At 37.2% G+C, this 26,915-nt stretch overlaps 2 protein-coding genes across 14 annotated transcripts in view; one reads left to right on the top strand and one right to left on the bottom strand.

Annotated features, from left to right (window-relative positions):
• Window positions 1-1,093: 1,093 nt before the first annotated feature.
• Window positions 1,094-19,951, bottom strand: DCAF17 (DDB1 and CUL4 associated factor 17). Of its 2 annotated transcripts, XM_009924230.2 has the most exons (14): window positions 19,502-19,951; window positions 18,109-18,212; window positions 16,653-16,743; window positions 15,595-15,734; window positions 14,733-14,811; window positions 14,463-14,552; window positions 12,205-12,312; window positions 11,567-11,672; window positions 7,866-8,008; window positions 6,385-6,494; window positions 5,887-5,974; window positions 4,207-4,290; window positions 2,601-2,756; window positions 1,094-1,823 (listed from the first exon to the last, which is right to left on the bottom strand). In XM_009924230.2, the coding sequence occupies exons 1-14, from the start codon at window positions 19,673-19,675 to the stop codon at window positions 1,635-1,637; spliced, it is 1,662 nt and encodes a 553-aa protein (XP_009922532.2). In that variant the 5' UTR covers window positions 19,676-19,951; the 3' UTR covers window positions 1,094-1,634. The 2 variants fall into 2 exon arrangements, with proteins under 2 accessions (XP_009922532.2, XP_069637523.1); XM_069781422.1 differs by lacking the exons at window positions 16,653-16,743; window positions 18,109-18,212.
• Window positions 19,952-20,156: 205 nt separating this feature from the next.
• METTL8 (methyltransferase 8, tRNA N3-cytidine) overlaps window positions 20,157-26,915 on the top strand; it is a 53,468-nt gene continuing 46,709 nt past the window's right edge. For 10 of the 12 annotated variants that reach the window (XM_069781429.1, XM_069781430.1, XM_069781424.1 and 7 more), the window contains exons 1-2: window positions 20,157-20,290; window positions 20,807-20,920. In XM_069781429.1, coding sequence (XP_069637530.1) covers window positions 20,916-20,920 — 5 coding nt within the window. In that variant the 5' untranslated portion in view covers window positions 20,157-20,290; window positions 20,807-20,915. Of the gene's footprint in view, window positions 20,291-20,654; window positions 20,921-23,342; window positions 23,417-26,915 lie in introns of those variants that run through there. The other 2 variants (XM_069781427.1, XM_009918039.2) reach the window with 2 other exon arrangements.

Here is a 26,915-nt window from a genome sequence, read left to right as displayed (position 1 = left end):
AGCAACACACTGTGTATTTAGAGTGATACAATTTCTTACGCGAAGCCCGTAATGTTCTTCATCAAAGGCTGGGCTGCCTTTTGGTCATTACAAATTGCTGTGTTTTTCAGAACATGGATACCAATGTACAATTGTTGATTGAGCAGAATATCACTGCAAAAGCCTGCAATAACTTAAAAATAACAGTCACTGGCAAGTATAGCAAACTCTTGAAAGCCAGAGCTGATCTTCATAAGCAGTACTTGCACTATTTAATAAACAATTATGTTTAAATGTCTTGCTCTGGGAGGAACTGCTTTAATAATCCAAACAGAAATGAGTATAATATCAATATCTGCTTAAGGGTTGGTTCTTCTGCCTAAGAGTTTAGATTTCCTATTAGTTTTTACCCTCTTATCTTTCTTACACAGTTTCTTATATAGCAGCAGGTAATGGAGAGGGGGTCTTTCCTGGATACTAAATGACAACTTATGGAAGCTAGGGTGGAATTAGAGTGTCACTGCTGCTCTTTATTTCTACTGTTGTTTGGTTACCTTCTTAGATGTCCTTTCTGTGTTTTTTATTTCCACAGTTGTATTTCACTTTTTCTTTTGCATTACACTTTCTCTAAAAAACTCATAATAGGTAATTTTTATAATTCTTCCAGAGCTCTTCACTGTTGCATCAGCTAGAACGGTCCACACTTCATTAGTAAAGCTTGCAGTGAAAAGAAATATTTGGGTTTAGAATTACCATGCTCATGATAATGGTGGCAGTAGTGAGAAATCAGATGTTGATCATCCCTCCAAGAGCTACTCTCCTGAGCCCATCTTTAGCTTGCATTTGGAAACACTCTTTATCACCATGAAGTTTACAGCCTGTGTTTTGTTGTGGTTTTTTTTTAAATTTAAAATGAAAGCTTGCATTCTGCAGAATCTGAACAAACCACATGGAACTCCCATGAATCAGACAGGCTGCACACAGTGATGAGGCTGAGCATCTGGTAGCTTTGGCTCAGACTGAACAACTCCTGACCCTTGACACAGGGAGAACTAGAGAGAATTGCTTGGTTTTATTTTTATATATATATAAGTAAAGATATATTAAACAGGCAGTAAGAATACCTAATTTATTAATACTTCTCTTTAAAACAAAACAAACACTACCAGAAAACCTGAGTGATTTTATTTCTCACACAAAACCAACAGAAGCATTTTGTCTAAGTGGTTTAATGGTAACTCTGCCATTTTCATACTACATATAAAATTTATCTTACACAGTTTTACACACTTCGTTTAACTGACAGTCTGTATTAAAGATGTATAGGTAAAACTACATAAGACAGATCACAGCAGGCAGTAGATGATCAGTAAGTCCACATCTTTCTCCTTGATGTCCAGTATTTCAATCCCATTGCTGAAGAGAAGCAATAAGTGTTGTATCTAGCATTAATGATGAACTGGTGAATACATGAAAAGCCATGATGGACTACAGACAAGTGTACAACATTATAGAGAAAAAAGAAACAAAACCTCATGTAGTAGTACAAAGTGTTAAGATTAAATCCTGTCTGAAAACCAGTAGTTTACTAATTCATATGTATGAAGTCCTTAAATAACATCCAAACTGAAGTCTCTGTAGTTGTTGTTTATGGCTTAAATATATTCAAAAATTCTCCCTCCTTTTTTACAAAACACTCTTTCTGTTTTTTCATGGCTTGAACATTCATCATCTTTTGCAGTATCACAGACCATTTGGTAAACGTAACAACTGAACCTCCTGTTAGGCTTCTGTTCTATATGTAATACAAGGTCTTTGTCAAAGTAAACTTCATGACTGTAAGTCTGAAATGAGAAAAAAAAAAATCTGATTGCAGTCTCTGTTTCTACAACTTGCTAATACCCGTACCATTTTCCTTGGGGAACGAAAAACATTTAACATTGGTGACCTCCATGATCAGCCAGGAATTTTGTGTGAATACACACAGACTGCTCTTCCAAATAAAGGACAGAATTTTAAAACTTTGAGAGGTTTCCCACATGCCTATTTTAGGAATCTAAGTGTAATTCACAGCATCTGATTTAAGATCCTAAGTTGCCTACGCAGTCAACGATAAAGGACGTACCAAAGGTGTTGAGTATTTCAGACCCTCTAAGTTGGATGTCCACCTAAACTTGGACTGTATGAATGGCTCTTTCCATCTCTCCAAATACACACACAGTGAGGTCCATGCTTAATTCTATGTGTGAGTAGTTCAAGTTAAGGTAGTGAGACTATTTACAAGTTGTAAATTTAAGATGTAACTACCCAGATGGTGAGTATTCAAGTTGATAAATACTTCAGAAATACTTAGAGGACAACCCATCCCCCCAACCAAAAACCCAAATGAATCAACCAAAAAAAAAAAAAAAAATCTTAATTTCAAATCATGGGGATTTTCAGATAAATGAACTACTGTCTGATGGAATACTTACAAATTTCAAGTTATGATTAATATTTTGTACAAATCTCATCCATAGCACTTGGCAACACCATATATTTACTTCAAATCTGAACAAAAATGGTACGTAAATGGGTATGGGGAAGTGTCAGCATAAACAGAAGACAGGAATTCTCCTCACCACATCCCAGGACTCCAGTAATGGAATACTCTTAAGTAGAATCCCATGTTCATTACAATGGAAGTCAAGGTGTGCTTTTCCATCAGCTCCTATTTGAGTAACTGCCACAGTGGATAACAAATCCAATTCATCTTCATAGTCCACAATTTTGAATGTCTTAGGAAAAACAAAACCTCAAGTTTATACATCAAACATAAATTCACATTCCCCTCTACCTAAACTGCATAGCTCTTTTTGTTTCAGGTGAAAGGGGAATTGGAAAAATTCTTGTTCTTAAGTCTTCTGGTCTGATAAAGAAAGCATTGCCAGCCTGATACCCAAGAGGCATCTTTCCCAACACAAGGTGTCCAATGTATTTCAGCAAAGTTCCTTAAGATAGGAGAGAAGAAGTGATGTTCTGAACAATCCTAATGTGCAAGTAGATGTATTTTACATATATCATACAGGAAATAGAAAAAAGTACTTCAAAAGTGACAGAAGAAATATTTAAACTCCATGCCCTCTCTTGAAGCGGATGTGTTAGAGACAGTATAGCTTAAAACCATTACTGGTTTTGAGGGTATGGGTATATTAGGGTAATTCCACTCACATGAACACACCTGTATGTTCTGTTCAGAGCTTGCTCTCCCTCCACAGAGTATGCGACAGTGAACAACTGAGACCAAAAGGTGAAGATTGTGAACTGCCTTAATTGCCTCTATTTCACTGTCATGAACCTGGTAACATACTCCTTAAATTCAAGCCAGTCTTTCTCTTCTATAATGGAAAAATATCTACTGGAAGTACAAATAAAGTGTAACAGTGGGAGAAAAAATTGTGCACAGCCTCTAATTTTTATTATGTTTTAAAAAAAGTGGATAGAAATGAACTGCAGACTTTAAGGGTTATATTGGACTGTCCTGTATTTTTACCATAGTAAAATCTATTTCCTCAGAAAAAAGAATAGAAATGACTGCCAGAAACTGATTAATTTTAACTGTTGTGCTTATGTCAATTACAGCTCGAGCTCTAGACAGAGCTAAAAAATATTCTTCATAACCTCTTGAAGGCTCAACACCAAGGCCTGTGGTGTTTTCACTCTCAATAAGCAGTTACTTAAATGAAAAATGTTAAATACCTTATCCTGCAATCTAATCAAAGTAACTGGAAGAGAAAAATATAGTTTAGAGATACTATATCAAAGACTAGAGGAACCTAAAGCACAGAAGAAAAGAAGTATGTTTCTTTCAGTTCACAAAATGCTTTATAAGCAATGTTTAAAGGGAATGTTTGAATGGAGACAAGAGTAATGGTTCATCCCATTAACATCTAATTTCTGTGCCACTTAAGTCCAATGGAGTTATGACAGTATCATGGGGCATAAGGTCAGATCTTAAAAGAAAGAGACTATCCAAAGCACACATGTCAACCAAGGAGAAAAGAGGACAGAGAGAGAGAGAGGGGAAATGGTGTAATTAAGAAGACAAAGACAGCCACAGAAGAGGAATAAAGAACTCAAAGATTAACGGAGCTAATGGTTACAGCCATCACACCTGAAACAATGTCTTCTGGCTAGCTAAACATCTCAAATAATCCATGAACTGCTCTTACTAACTACATCAGTTACCTCTTGTTCTGGGTCATCATCCAGCAAGTTAAAACGCTTTTTTACCACTCGACCAGAAGCTGTTACAGTAACAGCGTTGTTCACCTTTGGAGAAAAAGAAAAAAGTGGCTCTAGACTTCAAAGCATTTTAGTTTCTTCATATCTATTTGGCAATGTATCTATTTAATGTCTTTTGCTTTCTGACCTTGCTTTAATCCCTCAGATCTTGTTTTACTCATTAGCTATGCATGGCCCTAGTGATGCTATCTCTTCTTTATGAGGGCTCATGAACTTGGTGGTTTTACTTGAGATATTACTGACATTTAGTTATACTCAGAGGTTCTCAGTCCTGCAGAGATGGCAAAGGTTGTCAGCTACAATAATTTTTAGAACAGAAGTGACTGGAGCCAAGATGCTGGTATGAGAATTAAGACACCTAAGTCACTACCAATTTGTTTCTTAAACTATTACTTCCAGAATAGGGGGGAAAAGTAGCATCTTAAATGACCACAGCTGCTTCCACTGGGCATAATTAACACTGGAAACATTCAAAACTGGGGTATCAGTGTCTTAATGGAAGTCAAAAGGAAAAGGTACAGCAAAGACAGAATTGGAACTTATATTTCTTTGCTCTTATTGCAACAGAAGTTACCTAAACAAATCCTAAAAAAACCCAAGTATGGCAAGTCATTAGATGACAAAGCTTATCCTTTCTGAATTCAATGGAAGTTTTATTCTGGAGTTAGTGTAGATTTTTAATACACAGACTTTTCTTCCACAGAAGCTTCAAAATTAGTATCACTGATTTCCAGGGACTTTACAGTAGTCATAAACTATAAAAACTTGCTTTTATATAAGACATAACTTTGAATGCTGAAGCAAAATGACAGTTCCAGGGACTGCCAAAAAAATTGTCTTCACAAGTGTGCTCTTTGACCTTTTTGACACTTAGATTGTCTTTCTGATTTTCTATCACAAAAGATTTCATGAAACAACCTAGGTAATTTAACAGCTAATTTCTACCAGGAGGTTCAGATCATCCCCTTGCCACTTGGTTCCACCTTTCTGCACTCTTCTGACCCACTGATAATTCAGTTCTGTTCTGTGCCAGCTCCAGTTCAGCTCACCAAGCAAGCAGAAAAGTACTCACCTTTTCTGCTGGGTTATTATTCTAATATTTTAGTGCACTGATTTCATTCACCAAGGGTTAGATGAATACCAAACCTGTCACAAGAGAGTGACAGGTATGCATGGCCAGGAGAAGAAACAGACTTTTGGAAGCAATGTGTTGTCTTATGAAGACTTACCCCTAAGTTACGAGAGACTTGAAACATTTCTAGCATTTTTATGATCAACTTACTTAAGCACTGGAGGTGCACACAATTATCACTTGATGGCACCTTCTTTTGAAGGAAATCTGTCACCATCTTGTAAGTATGTTTTATATCAGTCATACATGGTTATACTACACATCATAAAGAATGCTGAAAACTAAAGAAAAGACTGGAGGTTTCAGAAAGCTATCTTGAAAGTGTTACTGTTTCCAAAATTGTTTTCATACAGCTTACAGTCCAATGAAAACACAGAATGTCTTTCAATAAACTTTGAATTAAGCCCATAAAACACAGCGATTACTTACATACACCAAACCCCCATGTATTGCTCAAAATCATACATTGTGATCTTGGACATTAAACTCACACAGTTTTCTCTGTTGGCCACAATTGTAAAATCTTCTGCAATCTCCATTTGATCTGTATTATTTTTAACTTCCTTAAGCTTCAACACTCTACAAAAGAAACAAATTACATAATTAGAATACAAAATGTATTCTAATTCACCTATTACAACACTTCTATATTTATAATTTAAAAAAAATCAGGTATATTAAAACATCAGAAATAAACATAAATTACAAAATTAATTTATTTAGATTTCAGTTATCAGTGAAATTTTAGCACAGTGGTCCTTGAACATTTTTCATATCAAAATCTAGTGTTGCCTGCCTGTGCCCACATTCATCTTGTAGAAATCTGCAGATGTTTCTACCAGAACTTCTGATTCTGACAAATTAATAACTTTTACAGTTTCTAGGGCTTGATGAGTATATTGGCCTGCAAACTGTCAAACTACTGAATTTATGCAGTTATGCAATTGTTCCTCTAATAAAAATAAAGTTTGAGAAAAAAAGGCTCATACTTTATCAAATTTGGTCCCACGTGGATTATTCTACCTGACATATCTGGATGGAAATATATCCAATCAGGTTCCAGTGAACAGCATTTCATATCTTGTACGCCATTTTTTGCCTGGAGAAGGAAGGAAAAGCTTAGAATATTAGTATTTTGAAAGTCTCACAGATCTAATTAAAGACGAAATACTGAGCTCCTCTCCACATAGCTCTGAAGGTTTTTAGGTATTGCTCATAATCATGACCAGAAAGGATGACAATGGAACAATAATAACAACAACAAAGATTCAGTTCCAATTCTCAAGATATTCCATGGAACAGTTTCAACTTCTTTAATATGCAATAAGCAATGACCTTTTACCATGGCTATACATGGTCCTACCTCTCCTGAAACCAAGCAAAATAAAGATTTAGCCTACAGTCTGCAAACACTTCAACAGTTCCAGCAATTTGAGTGTCAAAGACATAAAATGTGTCAAGACACGAGAAAAGCATTAGCACAAACTTTGACTTGAGCTTCAAACCTCAGGCTCAGCCTCTTTGTGCAAATATTTGTGGAGTGTGTAAGCCTGGGATAACTTGTGATTTCAGCTGCAAGCTGGTCAAAATCTTGGGATTTTGGCAGTGGCTTTTTGTTATTAAATTTAGCTGACCCTGATCATTCAGATTTTCAAACGTATGAACCCACATAGAAAAAACTAGGTGAGAAAGTATTGTACAAGTTCCTTTAAATAAAAATTGATCTTCAGCTATGGTTCTGAAAGATCTGTTTTGAAAATAAGAGATAGGAGGGGGATCATTGATTTGATCAGGCTAGTAAGAGAGATGAGGACATTTATAGATGAGAAGTTTTTTAGTGAAGAACCCGAACTAACAGGCCCAGAAAGTGCCTGTATTAGAGAATTATCTTCAGGTCAAATACAGGTCCAAAATAAAAGCTGAGATGGAGAGCTCATGCAAAAAAAATACATGATGAATAATACATACACAAAAATAATTAGGAATGCTGGATTAAATGGAGTAATAGAATCTTTCTAGGGAGAGAGAAGGAGAAGGTACAAATCAGGGATAAACTACAAACATTAAGGAAACTTATTCTGCAATTTCTTAAAACTTAAAATGTTTCTTTAGTCATGCCATTTGGTAGGCTGACTAGTCAGCAGTATATTAAGACATTACCATGCAAGGAATCAGGTAACGAGATTCTGCTTGAGCCTTAACTTTTAAGCCAAGAATACAGTGCTATATAGCACTAACAGTGCTATAATTGTATTGGAATGAAGGAAATATCAGAAGCAGTACTAATTCGGAAGAAAACATTTTACACATGACTCCACTGAATAGCAGATGTAACACTGTGGGGTAATTCCTGTGAGAGGACGACACTGGAAATCAAGGGTATTGTTACCTCGAGCACTACTCAGAAGAAGAGATGAAGACAAACATGATACACATGCATTTCAGAGAAGCTGCTATCTGAATATATTACCAAAGCATTGTCTTTCAGAGAACAAATATGGAAGACTCCTTTATACTTTTTCTTGTTAGGTGTGATGATATAATGCCAAGGGTAACCTCCAATTTGAAATGCGTTCTCCAGAGAAGATGCTTCAAATAGCAAAGGCGGCGTATCTGCAAATATTCGGTAATGTTAACACCATTAGTAGCAGAACAATCATAATTCCATTGATCCTTACAATTCTAAATTCCAACACTTAATTCTTCAAAACTTTTGAAGACTGGTGGAAATATATTGGCTGTGATCTTTTTTCTAGCACCAACTATGCTACCTCACCTAGCATCCAAGCACACATATGCAATGCCCTGTGGAAGGGTACTGCCTTCTCAGATCTTCATGCTGAACTGCTCTTCTGATACCTTTGACTTCTTTCATTCCAAATGAGCTGGATAAGCAAAGTTGTAGCAAACATTTAAAATTAAAATTGATCCAGCTCATGTGAATGAGAGGGGATGTACACATGAACAGATCAAAGAGCATATCAAAAGGGTCATTATTCTCTTGGGAAAAATAGTAATAAATAGCTGGAAACAGGCTAACAGCAGCAATCTCAAATAACAGAATTAAATGCAGAAACATACCTGAATCTGAATATTCCTTCTCCTTTTGGGTAATACAACAAAATAGTGTGGACCACAGTGAATGCAATCTGTAGCTGAGGTCATAAAAATCAATACAAATCTAGGAATTTTTTTAATTAATGGCAAAAGATATCTAGTTTTCCCTTCAGTTCAGTTGGGATAAATTATATATAGATGTACTATGCCATTCTTACAAGTCTTCGGTGTACTAAATGAGAGAAACGTCTTTGAACGAAATGGACTGCATGGAGCTTTACAACTTCTACCAACTAGCTAAATAAAAGCAATTTCTACAGCTGCTATAATTGAATCAACTTTAGATGGACGATCAGCTCTTTCTAACAGTACAGAGAAATGCTGGAAAAAAAATTTGACAAAATGTGGAGAAAATCTATAATTACAAGGGGCATTTAAACAGGCAGAATATAAAAACCCAAGCTGAATTACTGTGAGGAGAACAAGGTACTTGTCTGGACTTTTGTGTCCCAAAGGTCTTGTCCAAATTTTGACTTGTTCCTGTCCTGCTCAGTCTAGATAATTATCCAGATCCTAACCAATGGTGCTAAGATGTCACATGACATCAGAAATTATGTTCACATAGTGCTTCTCTCTTTTTCATTCATGTTTCCAACAACTTAGCCATTTAGATTGAAATGAATTAGTTCACTGCCTATGGAAATGAAGTCTTTCCTAAGCTGGAAAGTGGCTGTCTTCTAGTTGTCTTTTGGACTAACACATAGGAAATGGGAGATTCTGTGCAAGATTTAACAAAGTGTATGTTGTAAAAACCGAGGCATCTGCTGAAAATGTAGAGAATGTTGAAGATGGAGGCATAAGCAGAGGACCTACTGATATTAAAATCTGTCAGAAAATGAAAAATGAGTCAAGAAAATCGGTTAACATTTTACCCTATCAACTTTTTCTTTTTAAATAAAGCATATATAGCAAGGCCCCTCAAAAGTTCTTGTAGATGGACTAAATGATAGATTTAAATGTATTTCAATAATATATCAATCCTAAGTAGTACAGGCTGCTGAGAAAATATGCCTTTCTTTTTATGTTCATTTGGCAAAGATTTGCAAGATCATAGCCACCTAAACCACTGTGCTAGTGTGACTCTGCTGCCTCAACTCCCTCTTTCCTGCTATGTGTCACTTGCTTTTGTTGCTCAACACCTCCTGTTCTCATTGTTTGTAAGTCCTTTCCCTAGCATTGCCAATTTTCAATCTCCAGTTGAGCTTCTTTGTTCACTTCCTTAAAACTCTCCAGCCTTATCTAAACATAAAGCCGTAAAGTTGTTCCTGGCAGCACTAACAAGTATTTTTTCTAAATGTCAAAAAAAAATCTCAGCAAAATATCTTCCTCTGTTTTTTTTACAAAATTACTGTATCCTCTAATAATAAATGAAACTGCAGTTTTAAGTTCTGGACCTTTCAGAAAGTGACATAATAAAGATTTATAGGTAGCTTTCCATTCCTTCCACTGAGCAAAATCAAATTCGTTACCAGTCAATAGCTGCAAATGGTGTGGCAGGTACATGGTAGCCTATAACTTTTGGTCTTTATACACTTCCTCTTGGGTACCTAACACACCATAAAACCAGCACGATAATAACTGCCATCCTTCAGGCAATTTCTGGATGGAGGCTAGGACTAAATAAGCAGGAAAACTACACATAGTTAAATTATAGTAAATACAAGCTTGAACTCTGAAACCATCAAAATCTCACTCACTGAAGCATTACATTACATTGAACAGTCAGTCAGCCATCTCATTCTTAAAAGAAAACAGCTCAAAAACCACAGGAATGCAACTATCTGCAAAGAGCAGTCATGGCAAACATCTGTCATGAGTTCCAAACTTCCTAACCACAAGTTCTTGAATATGATTCAAGATCAAAAATGTTTTTTCCAGTACATTGGTTTAAATCTCAAAACTAAAAACTACAATGATCTATAAGACATGAGAACAAATCTGGTATAGGTTTCCTATTAAAGCTCCCACAGCATGTTTTCCACAGGGCCCCTAACATTAAATTGTGATTTTGCAGACTGAGACAGAGAGGAAAATGAGGAGAAATTTCCCTTTGCAGAACCTGAGACATCAACTATAGCAGCCAATCACTTTGTTTTGATAAAACACTGCATTATAACTGAAAGCCTTCACTATGTAAGTCTGTATTTTATCTTTGTGTATTTCCTGAGGTTTATGTAAATCTGGTTTGTTTTCCCTGTGATTACCTGGCACTGTTCCTGAACATAAAGATCAAAAGCATTTTTAATGTGGACAGTCACCTGTAAAAAACATTTAATACAGAAACACTCAAAATTAAAGAAATAAAAGTGTGCATTATTTGATATTGGTGAAACTTACTGGTTTGTTTTGGTTTTGGTTTTTTTTTTTTGCAAGTGCCTCAAGTGTGAACTTTAAATTAAAAATAAGTTTCAAAGAAAGTCTCAGGCTCTGGTCGTTCATTAAGATTCTTAGCACTAAATTCTAATCTCAAATGCATCAACAGAAATGATTGTTTGGTTTCAGAGAAATTACATAAAGCAGAACATTCATAAGTTAATGATTTAAGGCATAAGAATTGTTTGTAATAGATAATTTGTTCTCTCCTCAGGAATTAATTTTATTGAAACTGGCACATTTCTGACAACTTGGAATTATCAAACTGCAACTCAGACAAATTGTATTCAGTCTTCCTGAATTCCCTCTGCAAGTCAGATTAAATGTTCTCACATCTTTTGCTTACATACCGTATACTGTTTCTGGGTGTTACTAACAGCTGTCCTAGCCCTTCCTCTTTCCCAAGAGCAGTTGTGTCTCAGAAATAAGGAAGGGGTTTCCAATTCATGCATTGCTTATGAAGTTTTTCAAATAGCTTAATTGCTGTATGAGTTTTCTAGGTAAGTCCTATGTAATTAATTCTTGTAATTAGAAGTAAAGCAAAGCACATTTTTACTATAATGTAAACCCAGAAATATAGCTACAGCACAACATGAGTAATTATGCTTTTTCTTAGTGTGAAATAAGTCACAATCAATCCATAAAAGCCACCAGCCAAGATAACATAAAGATCACAAATACCTGTTATTTTAATGTTACATGGAAGACCAAATGGATACTTTCCTACAACTCCCACTTGACCATTCCAGTTGAATTCACGTCCCAAATCTAATGGCTGTTCCATGAACTAAAATAACACAGAACAATTTAGCTTTATTGATGCATATTTACTTGCTGTTTAGTTTTACTGCTCTGTTACTATTGCATTCTTTATCTTGTTAGATACTGCTTGAAGTCTTATTTTTCAATTAACATTTGATTTTTGATTGGAAGAATATAAACTCAAAAGTCTCACTGCAGTTCTGTTTCAGATCAAACAATCTTCCATGCTCATCAGTTTCTAGACTTAACATCCACCTATAAATACAGACCAAGAGCGTAAAGAAGAGCACACCCTGGTCTAGCATTTACATAGCTCCTCTCTGTATGTGCTGAAGTGCCTGTTTGACCCTGTATCTCTTATGTTCTGCCACCTGTAACTGATGTGGGCAGAATTTTCTGATAGTGTACCCATTTGCATCTGCTGACTGTAAATAGATTTAGGCAAGAACTCTATCCTTTGACATATTCCCCATATACCTATGTGGCATTACATGAATATTTATGATGCTTTGCCCCAAAATAGCATGGACTGTATGAAAAATTTCGTATTTCATTACCTGTTCCAAGATGGCCTGGAAGTTATAGAGCCTGACCAGACCCATGCTATACATTACAATCAGGATTCCATTAGAAATAGCAACATCTGTCACGCTATTACCAAATATCTGGAAAAAAAAAGAAAAGAAAAATATTCTATTAGGGAAGAAATAGTTGAGAGACAATGCAAAATACTGACATTATGTCCTTAATTTTGCAATCGTTTTAATTTTTTATTCTGACCAAACCCTATGACAGTGTTTTAGTTCATGAAGATTTCTAACACTCATCTGTTCTGCTGAGTTTCTATAATACTTTGCACTGCAGTAACACCTGAGGTTAGATTAGTCATATTCTGCAAGCAGATCCATTCTCTAATCAATTCTCAGTATATCTGCATATCATGTTACCCAATTATCATACATGAATAGATATTACCCAGCATCCCACAGGAACGTTAGCAAAGCTAACAACCCAATCTAAAAGTACTGATTTCAGATCTTCTGTTCTTTATCACCAGGGTAAAATACTATTCTAATCATGGCTCTGCGACTGTGTACAGCTGTACTAAAACTACATTATCCAGCTGTCACAGAGTACAGGATCCTCTCTGAATCCAAATTAGACATATACATGAAAAGCTACCTTACCCCTTTCTAATAATTATGCAGTATTCATTTGTGCCCCTGCTTAACACATCTTCACTGAGAAAAACCCAACAAACTAATTCTTAATATTTAATGAATAACAACATGTGAAATTCAGAAATTTTTTTTAATAGAGATGCTTGGAAATAGTTTTAATTTCTTTAATCTGGACTGCTATGTGAAAAAGCAATTAAAACAGGGTTAAAACAAGCTTAAAAACAATTAAAAAAAAAAAAAAAGAAGAAGAAACCCCAAAGCTGTCATACTCCTAAATCTTAACACTATCAATGATTTTGTGATCAGTTTGGTCCCAAAAGATACATTCACTCCTTGCTTTTTATTTAGTCTTATGGCTCTTTCTCAATACATTTGTTAGCTTAGATCCCAGTATCTTCCAGACACAAACTCTAATAGTCTTAAAACCCTAAACTCTCCTTTCCATCCTTGAGACCTAGTCTGAACTCAGACTTTCTTGTGGTGTACCATCTTGGTAAAGCTGATGCACTAGGTGCATTCTGCAGCCTTGAACAGTAACCCTATTCTAATCTAACTGTTATTTTCCACTGATCTATGTCAGACTTGGCATTGCATTCATTGGTTGCTCCCTCTGCTGGCTGTATTCTCAAATCCCAAATTCTGCCCTGACGTTATTCCTAGCTGTAACAATTACTCTGATGAGTACTCAGTACAGGCCCAACTGAAGAAGTACTCTTTTAGATGTTTCGCCTACTATGACCATGATAATCTGGCATGCCATTCCTAACCAGATTGAGAATACCTGTGACACTGGTAATGTTTTCTCCAGTCCTAAATACTGATTTTGAACAGAAGACTACACAGTGCCCCTAAACTTTCATGGGCCCAAGTGAAAAATGTTTAACCTCACTTCTTCACTCGCCAGCCCAATCTCAATTACAGCCTCAACCCAACCCAGCACCAGCTAAAACCCACTAATAGCTCTGGACCCCAAATGAGAATGTAGCTCACAGAGCTTTGAAGACAGAGTTTGCATGTTTCTACTGTTCCATTTACAAGTTGTATTCAGAGCTCTCTTGACTTAAAATAGACATATTTTTTCACCAGAACAATAAAACTTGCCATCTGGCTTCAGGTTGCCTAATATATACACTCTTACGTACAGGTCACAAACCAACCTCAGAAAGGTTGTTTGCTCTTGACTGATAAAGCAAGACACATGTTTACATTTTGCCATTCGGTATCAATGATCATTCAAGTCTGAAACATTTGTAACTGCATATAGAATTCACAGACTATTACTAGGAGCGGGTCAGAGGCACATCTATCTTTCTTTAAAGAGGTGAAAAGAAGTCTACAAACACTTTAGGATTCCCTGATTCTTAACGATTGCTATAAGGCTAAAGTCCTTCTACACGTCAAAGAGTAACCCAATAGCAGAATGCGTATGTATTTTCTCTTCTGGTCATTTGAATTAAGAATCTTCCCCCAACGCCCCTATTAGACACAAGAACATCATTACTGCTAATTAATGTTTCAGGGCACTATGCTTTCACAAGCTGTAAGTATGACTTCTGTAATTCTGGGAAAATTGCCTAAACTATGCCTCTCATACAACTACAGTACAGATCACAATTAATAGAGGAATTACTTACCTTTTTGTTTATTTCTAGCATTCCAATGAATGAAAGAGGCAAAACTTGGAATACAGCAAGATAGAACAATATAGACTGTTGGATACCTGCCTGGGAAGGAACAACAATACTGAATATAGTTATGATACTTGAGGCATTTATTAATGGTAGGACACCTTCATGTTCTACCATAATAACAAAGCATAATGTCTCCATCTCTGTCCTTGTAAATTTGGTTTTCGATCAATTCTGTAAAAATTTAAGAATGACAAAGTTTTTCAACAAACTTACCTGCCGTGCTGCTGCAGGGAGCTTATTCTGAGCTGACTTTACAACCATTACCTCCTGAGGAGTATCCCAGCTCAGATATCTATTTGTGACAAGAAAGACCTATCTTAATTTTAAAATAATTTATTAATAAATACATTATTTCACATAAAATATAACATACTATAACTAGGCAGATCCCTGTGTCCAGGCAAATTGTTCAGTATCTGATTCAGGAGAGGTGCCTGAGATGTTTGCCGTTTGCAATAATGCAAAACCCATGGACCTAAGAATGGCTTATTTCATACAGGATTGTGAGAAAAAATTCTGAAAGTATGAACATTCACAATGTTAATTTTTCTCCTTCCCTTCACAAATCACTGCTTTCTTATCCTTCAGCCTAAAGGAAATACTTTCTTCTAAGAACTGAAAAAAAGATGCAGTTTACCAGAAGCAGTAACTGCTCTGCTTTTAAAGAGCAAAATAGCTACCCTATGGAGAAGAATGCTTGCAAGTTAAAAATGGCTTAAACTTTAAATGTATTTTTCTTATGTTTTATGAAGCTTATTTTAAAGCTCTTAAAGGTCCTCTCCTGGTATGTTGCTACTGCAATATTAAAGGCTGTAAAATTGTCAGAAAAAAGCCAGTAGTAGCCTAGTTTTTGCGGCTTTTGTGGAACTTTTTTGATACCAAATTTGAGACCATAATACTTAAACTGCTGAAATTCTTCTATAGAAAGCAGCATGCAGGAACAGTACTCCAGGTAACGTGCTAGACTGACAAACCTAAAGTCAGCCATAAGATAATACTAAAAAAACATGATTCCCTTTTTCCAGTGTAGTACTAATGACTGTTAATTATATAAAGCCTAGTCAATGTTTAATACCTGAATTTGCAACAGGAACCAGCAAGGTATATTTTTTCTAGTATTTCTCCACTATCAGCAGAGAGACGTAGAAGCCAGTTCTGCACTGTCAAGACTATCAAGGAAGATTTATAGTCTGATGGACTTGGTAGGATTTCCCCCTACGTAACAAAAGGTTATCAGAAAAAAGTCTGTATCAGGAAGATAAATAACATTTTGACATAGTAACAAGAAAACAAAAGTTAATACACATTCCCCAAAAATTAAAGGTGGAAAGCTGCCTGCTCATCACATCAGGATCTCTAAGCTCATGTCTGTGCCAAACAGTCATCTGACTATCACATAAATAAGCTGTTGTCACACTTTCTGCAAAGCAGTTACTTTTTTTAAAAAAGACACTTTTTAAAACTTCCTTGCCGTGCAAAAATGAAGTATAACTGCTTATCGATTTGATACCAGTCTTGAAGAGACAATTGTTTACGTGTTGCAGAATAAGACATTCAGCGGTAACTCAACAGTAACTGCTAAGAATGGTATTCACACTGCTTTATTTTCAGGCTCCTCAAGGATGGGGCTCATATTCCTAAGCCCTGTGGACGCTGGATGAGAGAAAAATTCCTCAAGGAGGGAAATTATGTAGTCTATTAGCTAGAAACAGCAGAACAGCTTTTGGACAGAGTTGCTTCAATGGGTCTTCAGTTTATCTGGTTTTGGGGTTTTTTTATGTCAACAGATCTGGTTAAGAAATAAAACTCCCACCTACTGCCCCTGCTAATTAAAAAATAAAGAAAAAAAAGGGATTTATGTTAGTTGCATAAGCATAAAGGCACTGTTTTTAAAATATTCCACAAAAGCTCACAATAAAGCATTTGAATGTGCTACTGAGAAATTCAGAGTATACCTCTAAAACGTTCAGCCAAAATAAATAAGCACATGTTGCAAACCTTAAATGACCTAACTTCATATAAACACTGAGAAAATAGTTTCCAGGGAAAGAACGCTCTATTCTAAATATGTTTCACTGAAAGATATTAATTTGGGTTTTTGCACAACAATGCTCTAGTAAAAAGTAATCTTACCAGTGGGCATTCCAATAATAAAGCATCTTCTATTTTTTCTGACTTAGAACACTTTGGCTTTTGATAAAGTATTCTTGGCTCTTGGGCAATGCTGGAGGAAAATGATTGCTAATCATTAGTCTACTTTATAAACTACTTTCTATCAACAAGTCATTTCATACAGTTTTATAAATCCTGCCTTCTCTTTAAGGAGGTCAGAAATCTAAACATCTTATTTCTACTTTGTAAATATAACCTGAAATTGCTTTCAAAATAAGGCCTAATAAACAATAGTTAGTATAATGTAGTATTTAAAAGCTAACCTTCTCTGTATTTTGTGGTTTGGTGTTGTGCATTTTTTAAATTTTATTTTTTTTTAAATAACAAACTTAATAGTAAAATTCTTACTTTAGTGATATACATTAAAAAGAAAGTATATTCCAGAAACCAATGATCATCCTGGAACCTTCCCCTCAAGCTCTTCCAGTGTTGCCCTTCATAATATAAAGGCATGGCATCATGTATAGCTATTTAAAAAAAAAAAACCCTACTACTAGAATAAAAGCTTCATGCTGTGCACAGTTTTCCCCTCAGGGAGAGGACGAGACAAAGATAAACCTGAAAGATGTTAGACAGGTCAACCCAGTACTGGAAAGCATTCAGACAATGTAGGAAAAAAACATGGCTAAGTAGATTTAGATCTCTGCTCTAAGTGATAGATTAATTTAATTAACTCTCAGTGGTTTACACTGACAGAGTAATTTGTCTTTTATGTATCATATAATACTGTCCCAAAACTGTTCTGACCACAACTTACTCAGCAACGCAGTTCTCCAACTCCCTGCTACTTCCCTCACAAGAGGGATGGGCAAGACAAGGACTGGTGTACGCAGGACTTCATGTCCTCTACCCTGCCCTGTGCTGCCTCCTAAGCTGTGCCTCTGCAGCCGATCATGGAACAGGAGAGTACATCAGATCAGAGAACTGATCTGCAAAATACATTAACAAAAACCAGCAAGTACTCCACACACTGTACTTTAACATGAACAATAATTTACTTTAATGCAGAATTCATAGCCGTAGTACCAAGCTTGTTACATAGGCTGATTTTGTGACACATTCTTTAGCACACCGCTAGTTGCCAGATCAATGAACTACTACTGTTCATTTGACTTTTTAGTGCAAAATTATAAAATGGTGATAATCTTCCACTCCTATTAAAGGGCTCTGAAAGCTTAAGTTATACAGCACCAGTAAGATCAGACTTTCTTTCACCAAAGCAGATGTCACATTAAGACACAATGGTATCCAAGTGTAATTTAACAAAGATTTATGTACCTGTTTATTTTTTGTTCATAAGTAAATTCCACTCAATTCACAGGGGCTATTTGGATAAGTAAAGTTAGAAACATGTCTAAAACAGAATCACAGTGTTAAAACTGTAAGCAAGAGTAACTTTTAATTGTAAATTTATTACCTGCTAATACAGCACTGGTAATTGTCTAAGTAAATTCTTCCTCTTTCATATGCAATAGGAGATGCAGAATGAGTTGTCCAAACGTTCTTGAATTTAGTACTTTCCTGAAACAGACAGTTATTCTAACAGTGATGGCTTTTGTAACAAACGCTGCTTTTGGAAAATATTTTATTTGGCTCCTGCAACTTAACTTACTTTAATTGAACCTTTGTTGTTGAATACATAAAGGAAAATCTTATCTGTTTTTTTAAACCAAATTAAAAGACCCCATTTAAGAAAATTTTCTCTTTTTTAAAAACCAAATGAAAAGATCTTTTTATTAGCTATTATGGACAGCATGGGTAATGAATACTTTGTCATTAACTTGCCTACATTAAAATTACATCTGGCAACTGAACTTTAATGGCAACTTTTAAAATCAAGGACAAAACTCCCCAGAGTGTAAATATGCAAATAACTCTTTCATATGTAATTAACTGAATTTACTGAACATCTGACTCCATTCTGCCTTTGGTGTTTTGTGTGAAAGGTAGAAAAATGTGTTTACAGTTATTTGCAAAAAGTGCCTGAAATGTTAATGGGATAAACTGCTCACAAAGTTTCTTATGTGCACTAGAGACATCAGGAGACCTCTATACCATTAACAAAGTTTCCAGTCTTACAAAAAAAAAAAAAAAAAAGTATTTGTGCAAGTCAGATGTACTCATTTTTATTTCAATAAACCTTGCATGCCCATTGATCTAGTTGCATAAGTGGACACTTTAGCCGACTTCCAATAAACATGTTTTCAATATAACACAATTAGCCAATTCACTTCCACATGTCCGCTTTCGATGCATTTGTATCAACTACTGCATGGAAGCAGTAATCATTTTGATACAAAAATCAAGTTCACTTTAGTCTGTAATTGGCTTAATTCCTATTTCTTCTGTAACATAAATTTCACTGGCACATTAAGGGTATGTTTACCTGAAGACTGCTGCTGATTCCCTTATTTTGTTGTGGGAACTCCATTCAAATTTGGCACTGATGCTCCCTAAAACACTATGAATTTAATATTGGTATTAAACATTAAGCCATATTAGGGGAAGAAACAAGTGATATAAAATCTCATGAAAGGCTATTTCTAACACGATTATTAGATTTACAAGTGCTTCTGCAGTTTTTCCACAGCATAGTCCTCTCTACATTTCTAGGTCTGAGCCTCATGAAATAAATGGAACCATTTCTAACTCCCTTGAGCAAAACTGCAGCTTTTTTCTCCCCAAACTCGTCAGTCAGCGTGACCAGGGACTTCTCAAAACACCTGGGTTGAGGACTGACGCTCAGACCACTCCGGCTGAAAGCCAATACGCGCAGGGGTTCATCCAGCGCCGGAAAGCATCGCTATTACCTGGCATATTATCTCTCTGAGGAGTCCCAGGTTTTTTCTGTGGGCGACACCAGCATCTCTGGCGTAAAAGCCGTGGGCCCTGCGGGTGAGGAGGCGGCAGACGTTGTGAGCCCCGAGCGCCCGGGAGGCGGCCGTCCTGCCGCCGGCGGCTGAGGCGGCTGCCTGCGGGCACATTCCCGGGCCTCGGGGCAGGCTCGCCCTTCTCCCCCGCTTCTGGCTCGCTCTCGGCGGGGCGAGCAGCCTTACAGGGCCCGGGCCCGCGACGGATCTCTCTCGCCCCCCTGCCCGGCGAGAGGTGAAGCGAAGCGGGAAAAGAAAGGCCTGAGCGGCCCCGTGCTCTCTGGCTCCCGACAGACGCAAACCGAGGCCTTCCGACGGCGCTCCGCCACGGCCGCGCCGTCCGGGGGCGGGGGCGGGGGCAGGGGCAGGGCCAGGGCCAGGGCCAGCGCCGCCGCCGCGCGCAGGCACCCACCCGGCCGGCCGCGCACCGCCTCTCCCCCGCCACCGCAGAGCCGGGCTCCCGCGAACGCCAGGCGACAGCACCCCTACACGGCCGCCGCCTCCCCCCCGCGGACCGCCGGGTACTGTAGTTTCCGCCGGCGGAGTTCCGCGGCGCGCCCGGACTACATCTCCCGTCGTGCCCCGCGGCAGCCGCCGCCTTGGGCGGGCTCTGCTGAGGCAGCCGGGCGGGAGGGGGGTCGCTCCCCTCGCGTTGGGGGTGCCGCGGCGTTGCCGCTGGTGAAGCGGCGTCCCGAGGACCGCGGGCAGGAGGAGGGTCGCTGCGCAGAGGTCGGTGAGGGCCGCCGGCAGTACCCGCGGAGCCGCCCAGGCACCGGGACCTCTGCCCCAGGCCGGGCTCCGCTGCCTTACCCTGCGCTGAAGGGACTGAAGGAGAGGCAGCGCGCGTCGGCATGCGGGGCGTGGAAGCGCAAGCGTCTCACCCGTTATGTTTTTAGATAAAGGCAGGAAAGTTTTGTTAGTGATAGTTCAGCTAAGGAAAAGCGGGCGCTCGTGATCTCCTTCCTTCTAATGCCTTCCTGCTGGGGAGGAAAGCCCCCCGCGGCGGGGCGGGGCGCGGGCAGCGCCCCCTGCCGGAGGGCGGGGGTCGCCCCGCGGGGCTGTGCCGGGCCGAGCCGCGCCCTGCCTGCAGCGTGCTGGGGGCATCGGCCGCCGGGGACTTGGGATGCTGCTGCCTTGGGTGGAGCGTATCCAGACTGGTGGGGGTGGTTTTAAAGGATGTGTTTAAAACTCCCGGGCCAACAGCGACTTCTCGAGGTGTATGACGCTTCATTTTTATGTTTTTAGAGCTATGTCCCCAAAGTTGTCACCATCATCGACAGCTACTTGCCAGCAGACCAACTGAAGGCTGTGGAAGAACTCGTTTTCCCTTTCTTGCCAGAGGCCAGGCGCCCAAATGGGGTAATGTGGAAGTTGCTGATCTTTTATGTGTTTCCAGGTCTGTTCTTCAGGATCTCTGAGTGGAAGCTTTACTCTGACAAAACACAGATTCCTGTGATTTTCTGGTGCTTTGCAGTTATTTGGATGAAGTGAGCTGGGCACACAAACACGGTGGTTGCAGCTGCTTCTCCGAAGAGTGGATTAGGACAGTATGTTCTGAGTACTGTCTGGTGGATCTGCAACATTGCCAGTGACTTCAGAGCTGACAGGGCAGGTTGCACCTAGGCGAAGTCTATGTGGACATCCAGAGTCTTGCAGGGATGTAAATGAACGAAGTTCTTCAAAGTAAATTATAGATAGTAGTAAAATTCATGTTGCTCTATCTCTGTTCTCAGCAACTTTAATAATAGAAAGATGTGGTTTGTGTTGAGACAAATCATCGTTTGATTGTTAGGCAATACAGTTACATGTTCAGTATTTTGTAGAAAATAGGGTTGAAAAACAATTTAAGTGATCGAAAGATATATTTGGAGACTTAGGTGTATGTTCACTGTGCATGTATATGTATACATAAAGTCAACACAGCTATTTTTTTTTTCTTCCTCCGTAAGCACCAGCCAGCAGAGGGTGCACAGGTTAACGAGGAAGCCTTATTTCTGAGCTATGTTTACTGTTGATGGCTTCTTCTTCATGTTAAACTTGTGAATAGATTAATTTAGTAAATCAGTTTTGTGTTGTATTCTGCTGTGTAAATAACAGGAAAAGACGTGAATTACCTCATGGAAAAAAGCAAAAAAATAGGGGAAAGTAGTAAAGGATTGCACAGAATACTTACATATTTAAATCCCATATCGTACAAACACTCATTGATACGTGGGAAGACAACTTCTCTGTCAAGTTGAACAAATGTACAGGTATTTGCAGGATAGTAGCCTAAAGAATTATATGTGAATCTGCCTCTTTACATTATGCAATATTTAAGAAATTTGTACTAAGAGTGACTGGTAGGTATCTTCTTCATTTCTGTTATTCAAATTATATTAGTCAATAGTATTTATAATGACACTGTTTCTGAGTGTGCCTTTGGTAAGTGTTACAAACATGGAAAAGCAGAACAACTAAAACTGAAAATGTTGCAATAAATAGAATCAGTATAAAAGTAGAAATTTCATTCCAAGAATGATTCTAGGATATCAAAATATAGTTTTAGCTTCAGTTGCGATGAAAATATTCTTCACAAGTTGAAGTATTTAAATTCAGTTAAAATACTTTATTGAAGCTTCATTTTAATGGCAAAATAGTGAAGTCAGAACATCTCTATTATAAATTGAAATAATGCAATATCAACAAACCACTTATCCTGATCAGAACAAAATCTTTCAACATTCCAAAAAAATAATAAAAATGTTTGAACATATTAAAGTGTCAACAGAGTTGCTACATTTCTTGAAAATACTGTGATTTTCTTGAATCAGCATTTTTTATGAGCTTCTGTCAGAATGTTTTATCACCTGCCTTTGCACGTACTTCATAGAACTAAACTCAGGTTTAGTTTAGTACCGAACAAATTACATTAGTCACCTGTAGCAACTGAACTCCACATTTCGTCCATACAATTAATCCAGATAAAATGCTTTTGTTAGTTATTTCATGTTGTCGTGGTTTAACCCCAGCCAGCAACTAAGCACCACGCAGCCGCTCACTCACTCTCCCCCCATCCAGTGGGATGGGGGAGAAAATCAGGAAAAGAAGTAAAACTCCTGGGTTGAGATAAGAACGGTTTAATAGAACAGAAAAGAAAAAACTAATAATGATAATGATAACACTAATAAAATGAAAGCAGTAGTAATAAAAGGATTGGAATGTACAAATGATGCGCAGGGCAATTGCTCACCACCCGCTGACTGACACCCAGCCAGTCCCCGAGCGGCTAATCCCTCCCCCCACTTCCCAGTTCCTAAACTAGATGGGACGTCCCATGGTCTGGAATACACTGTTGGCCAGTGTGGGTCAGGTGCCCTGGCTGGGCATGAGAAGCTGAAAAATCCTTGACTCTAGTCTAAACACTACTTAGCAACAACTGAAAACATCAGTGTTATCAACATTCTTCACATACTGAACTCAAAACATAGCACTGTACCAGCTACTAGGAAGACAGTTAACTCTATCCCAGCTGAAACCAGGACACATGTTCACATTAACTGATTGAAGATTCAGTAAATAAAATACATCTGTATTTCTAAGGTACCTCTTTCTTTCTTGCTGACCATTCATGTCTCTTTGATCTTGCAGTTGCCATTACTTTATCTTTAGTTGCATTTTTTCAAGCAGTCTTCATTACCTTAAAAACATATTAATGTTTTCACTAAATGAGCAGTTTTATTTCCCTCACTCCCTCTACCATTATATAAACTGTTTTTTCTTTGCTTGACTTTTTTAACAGGCTATCTGGCAGGTGGTATAAGAACAGGCTCTTCTTACTCGACATTTCTGTACATCTGGTTAAAATCATATCTGGTAGGGTTTGGTTGGTTGGTTTTAATCTGCTGTTGCTTTTTAACCAACGTTAACTGTGTTGTCTCTACAGGAGTCAGAATAAATCAAAATAATTTTTTGTTTTGTTTTTCTTTTCCCCTTGGTAGTCAGTGCTCTGCAGTAGTTTTACTGAAGTTGCTGTGTGCCAACAGGGAGCCCTGCATCATTGCTGGTGATGATGCACGAGAAGGAAAAACAGTTCAGAGTTTTAGATCTGCTGAGTTTGAAGTTGTGAAATATCCTATTGTTTCAACGGTGCACAATTTTTTTGAAGTATATAATTGAAAGACTAATCATGAAGCCCCAAGAGGGCATGTTCAGTCACTTGGTAGAATAGAGTAGCATTAAGCATTCATTTAATGAATGAGTCTGGTTGACAGTAAAGTCCCCTCCTCCTCCCCTCCCCTCGCCTTGATTTGAAATATTAAGAAATATTACTATGTCTGTATTTTTAAAATAGCTAGTGGTAATGCGTATTTATACCTTCTGTGTTACCATTGTCTTGAAGAATTTTTCACTTTGGGTCCACATTTGGATGTAAGGTGTTCTGAGTTTTGGTAGTGTTGGATGGTGATAAAACAGATCAGCTACAATTTACAGGACAACATTGGGGACTAATTGTCAAATGTTTTGTGGGTAAGCTTCTAGGTGCCAAGCAGAAGAAGTAATTGTATGAAGTTCATTGTTTCCAGAATACTTTTGTGTCTAGAAATGTAATATAAGCTGCACCTACTCTTCCTAATATAAGCAAATTTTTCTTTACAACAGAGACTCTACAAGTAGACTTAGTGATCGGAGATGGAAGGAATTGTTAGCTTTGTAATTGGAGATCAGTCAGATATCAAAACTTTTTCATCTAATAAGTTCATTGAACTAGGTTCTCAGACAAAAATGACAGGTTATTTCTGTTCTATTTTGTTTGGTTTTTTTTTTTTTTTTTTTCCCCCCTCTGACTTCTTTCAGAACTTCTCAAGGATTTTACTCATCAGTGAAGTGGTTTGTGTATGTTTTGGTGTGATTCACTATTTAAAAAACAAAATTAGAACAGTTCTTTTCTCCTATATCTCTAGTTTTTCCTCTGTGGATGTGACTGCTCAGAGGTTTTAATACTAACATCAATTAGAAATGTAATATTTCAGGTCTAGCTGGCAGTTGGTGTTTATACCTTCTTCTGCATGTCCACCTTCAAAAAGCTGTAGTAAAGGTGCTGTGTTAGATTGTTTGGGGAGGGGAGAAGTTTTAAGGCTGTTTTCTTAAAGTTTCTTAAGTAAACTGAGGACCTGATCTGTATTTGTAACAATGACAAAATTCTAAAGGCTAGAAGGCAGTGCTCCACAGGGAAAAAAAATCTTCCATGTTGTTTTTGAGTGTGGTTACAAAGTGCATTGTTTCTTTCATTTTTTTTCTGAAAAATAGTTATGCTGCCACAAAATATAGGCATTTTTAATGTAACTCAGTTTCATGATAAAGATGGAGGTTGAATTGTTTTGATTAATAATCAAACTTAAAACCTTCCTGACCATGGCTCTGAACAAGGAAATAACTCCTAATTATTTCAGACAACAACATTTCTTGCTGTCATCGCTTCGGGGAATGATCATCTTATCTGACAAAGAGAAAGGGTGTTTGCCTGTTTCATTAGCAAAATCAATTAGAGAAACAATCGAGCAGTGACTTTCTTCTGAAAATGTAATTTAGGCTTCCAAGTAATTCAGATGCTTTTTGAACTTTTAGTAGCCAGATTGCCCATTAATCTCATGATCTATGGATCACTCTGACTCTCAGAGATATACATCCATGTCTCCAAGGAGTTCCTTCACATTTAATACTGGATGCAACAGTGAACATAACTCTCCCACCTACCCCAGTCTCCTTGCATTTTCTTGATGTTTCAGATCTTTATCAGCTAAAATTGTGCAATTATCACTCAAAGGATCACATTCTCATAAAAAGAGCTGTATCTCTGGATTTTACTGATGCAAGATCATCTTAGTCATCTGACTATAATTCCCATCTGTGCATCTTTTCATGTTCTTACTGAGATATTTAGAAAGCCAGGAAAAATTATGTGACTAGCCTAGCAGCTGAATCATTGTATTTTATGTTGAATATCAATGCTGGCACAGGAAGTGCAAGATACTATCTCAGGTCTTTTTGAATGATTGAAGGAGGAAGAGGATTTGTAAACAGTTTGCAATGTAATCATGGAATCTTTATCCAGGCATTCCTAGAATTTAATAATAATAAATTAATATTTAGAACAGATTGTGGTTTGGGGTTTTGGGGGATTTTCTATTTGTTTTTGTATTCAAGAATGTTTCCTTTATGTAAATTACGCATTTTTCAGAAAATGTCATGGTGTGTTAATTTTCATGTCTCATAATTATTATTTCATAATATTCCATATATGTTAAAATTATGTATTATGTTATGAAAAATGCATACATATTTTCAAAAACAAAGCATGAACAGTTTGTAGTAATTAAAGTATAAACTGGAATTGTTTTAGTTGCTGAGCCACATTTAAAAAAAAAAGAGCCATAATAAACTTATTAACATTAGAAGAGGTTTTAATTTTTTAATAAGACTAAATGTTACATTTTCACTGTATAGTGATGCCCCATATCCTGGTAACATTGCAGTCCCAGCAGCCAAAATTTATCAGTGTTTTTATTTGACAGCCAAAAGGCAAACTCCATTTAATTTAATCTTTCACAAATAAAAAGAAATTTTATTCATTTTTTCTCTTTTTTCCCCCTGTAGGTTTAAAATGAATAAACAGTGCCCTTTTTAAATTATTACTCATTCAAAAGTACACCTTAAATGAGGAATTGTTCATTTAATTGAAGTGATTCTTTTGCCAGGTTTTGTATTGATATGTACAAATTAATCTTTTTTTATTCACAGTACAAGACTTGTGATCAAATAGCACTATTTTCCTTGAGATAAAAATCTTCATTTTGTAACCAATTTGCACAGAATGTTTTCTAATAATGTCTGTATTTAAACTCTTCCTGTTCTTTTGTAACTACATTTTGTATTTCCAGTGCATTAAATTTGTACATTTGGTTTATACAGAAGAAGCACTCAAAAAAAACCCCCCAAAACCAAAAAGGCAGGGAAAAAATAGGACTAAGAATAATTTTTAAAGTCTTTTGCAGAGCACTTGAAGGGAAAAAGAACAAAGGCACATCAGGGTAAAAGTAGTAGCAGGGGTATTTCATTTTACTCATCTCCTAGAAAGCCTACATTAACAAGAATATGCAAAAAAACCCAAAACCCCATCAAGACAAAATGCTGGTACTAGCTACACACACTTGTTATCTTTCATTATTAATACTGTATGAACAGATTCCAAGTAAAGTGAAATATAGCAATATAAGAGAGAATTATACATGTAATAGAAAAATCTCAAGCACTTTATAATTTGCATGAATAGAAATTTAACATTTAAAACCATTTCTTTTAAAGAGGGCATTAA

Source organism: Haliaeetus albicilla, chromosome 4, assembly GCF_947461875.1.
Source record: "Haliaeetus albicilla chromosome 4, bHalAlb1.1, whole genome shotgun sequence".
Taxonomy (NCBI): Eukaryota; Metazoa; Chordata; class Aves; order Accipitriformes; family Accipitridae; genus Haliaeetus; species Haliaeetus albicilla.
Note: the sequence above shows the minus strand (reverse complement) of the source record. Positions and strands in the feature narration are given on the sequence as shown.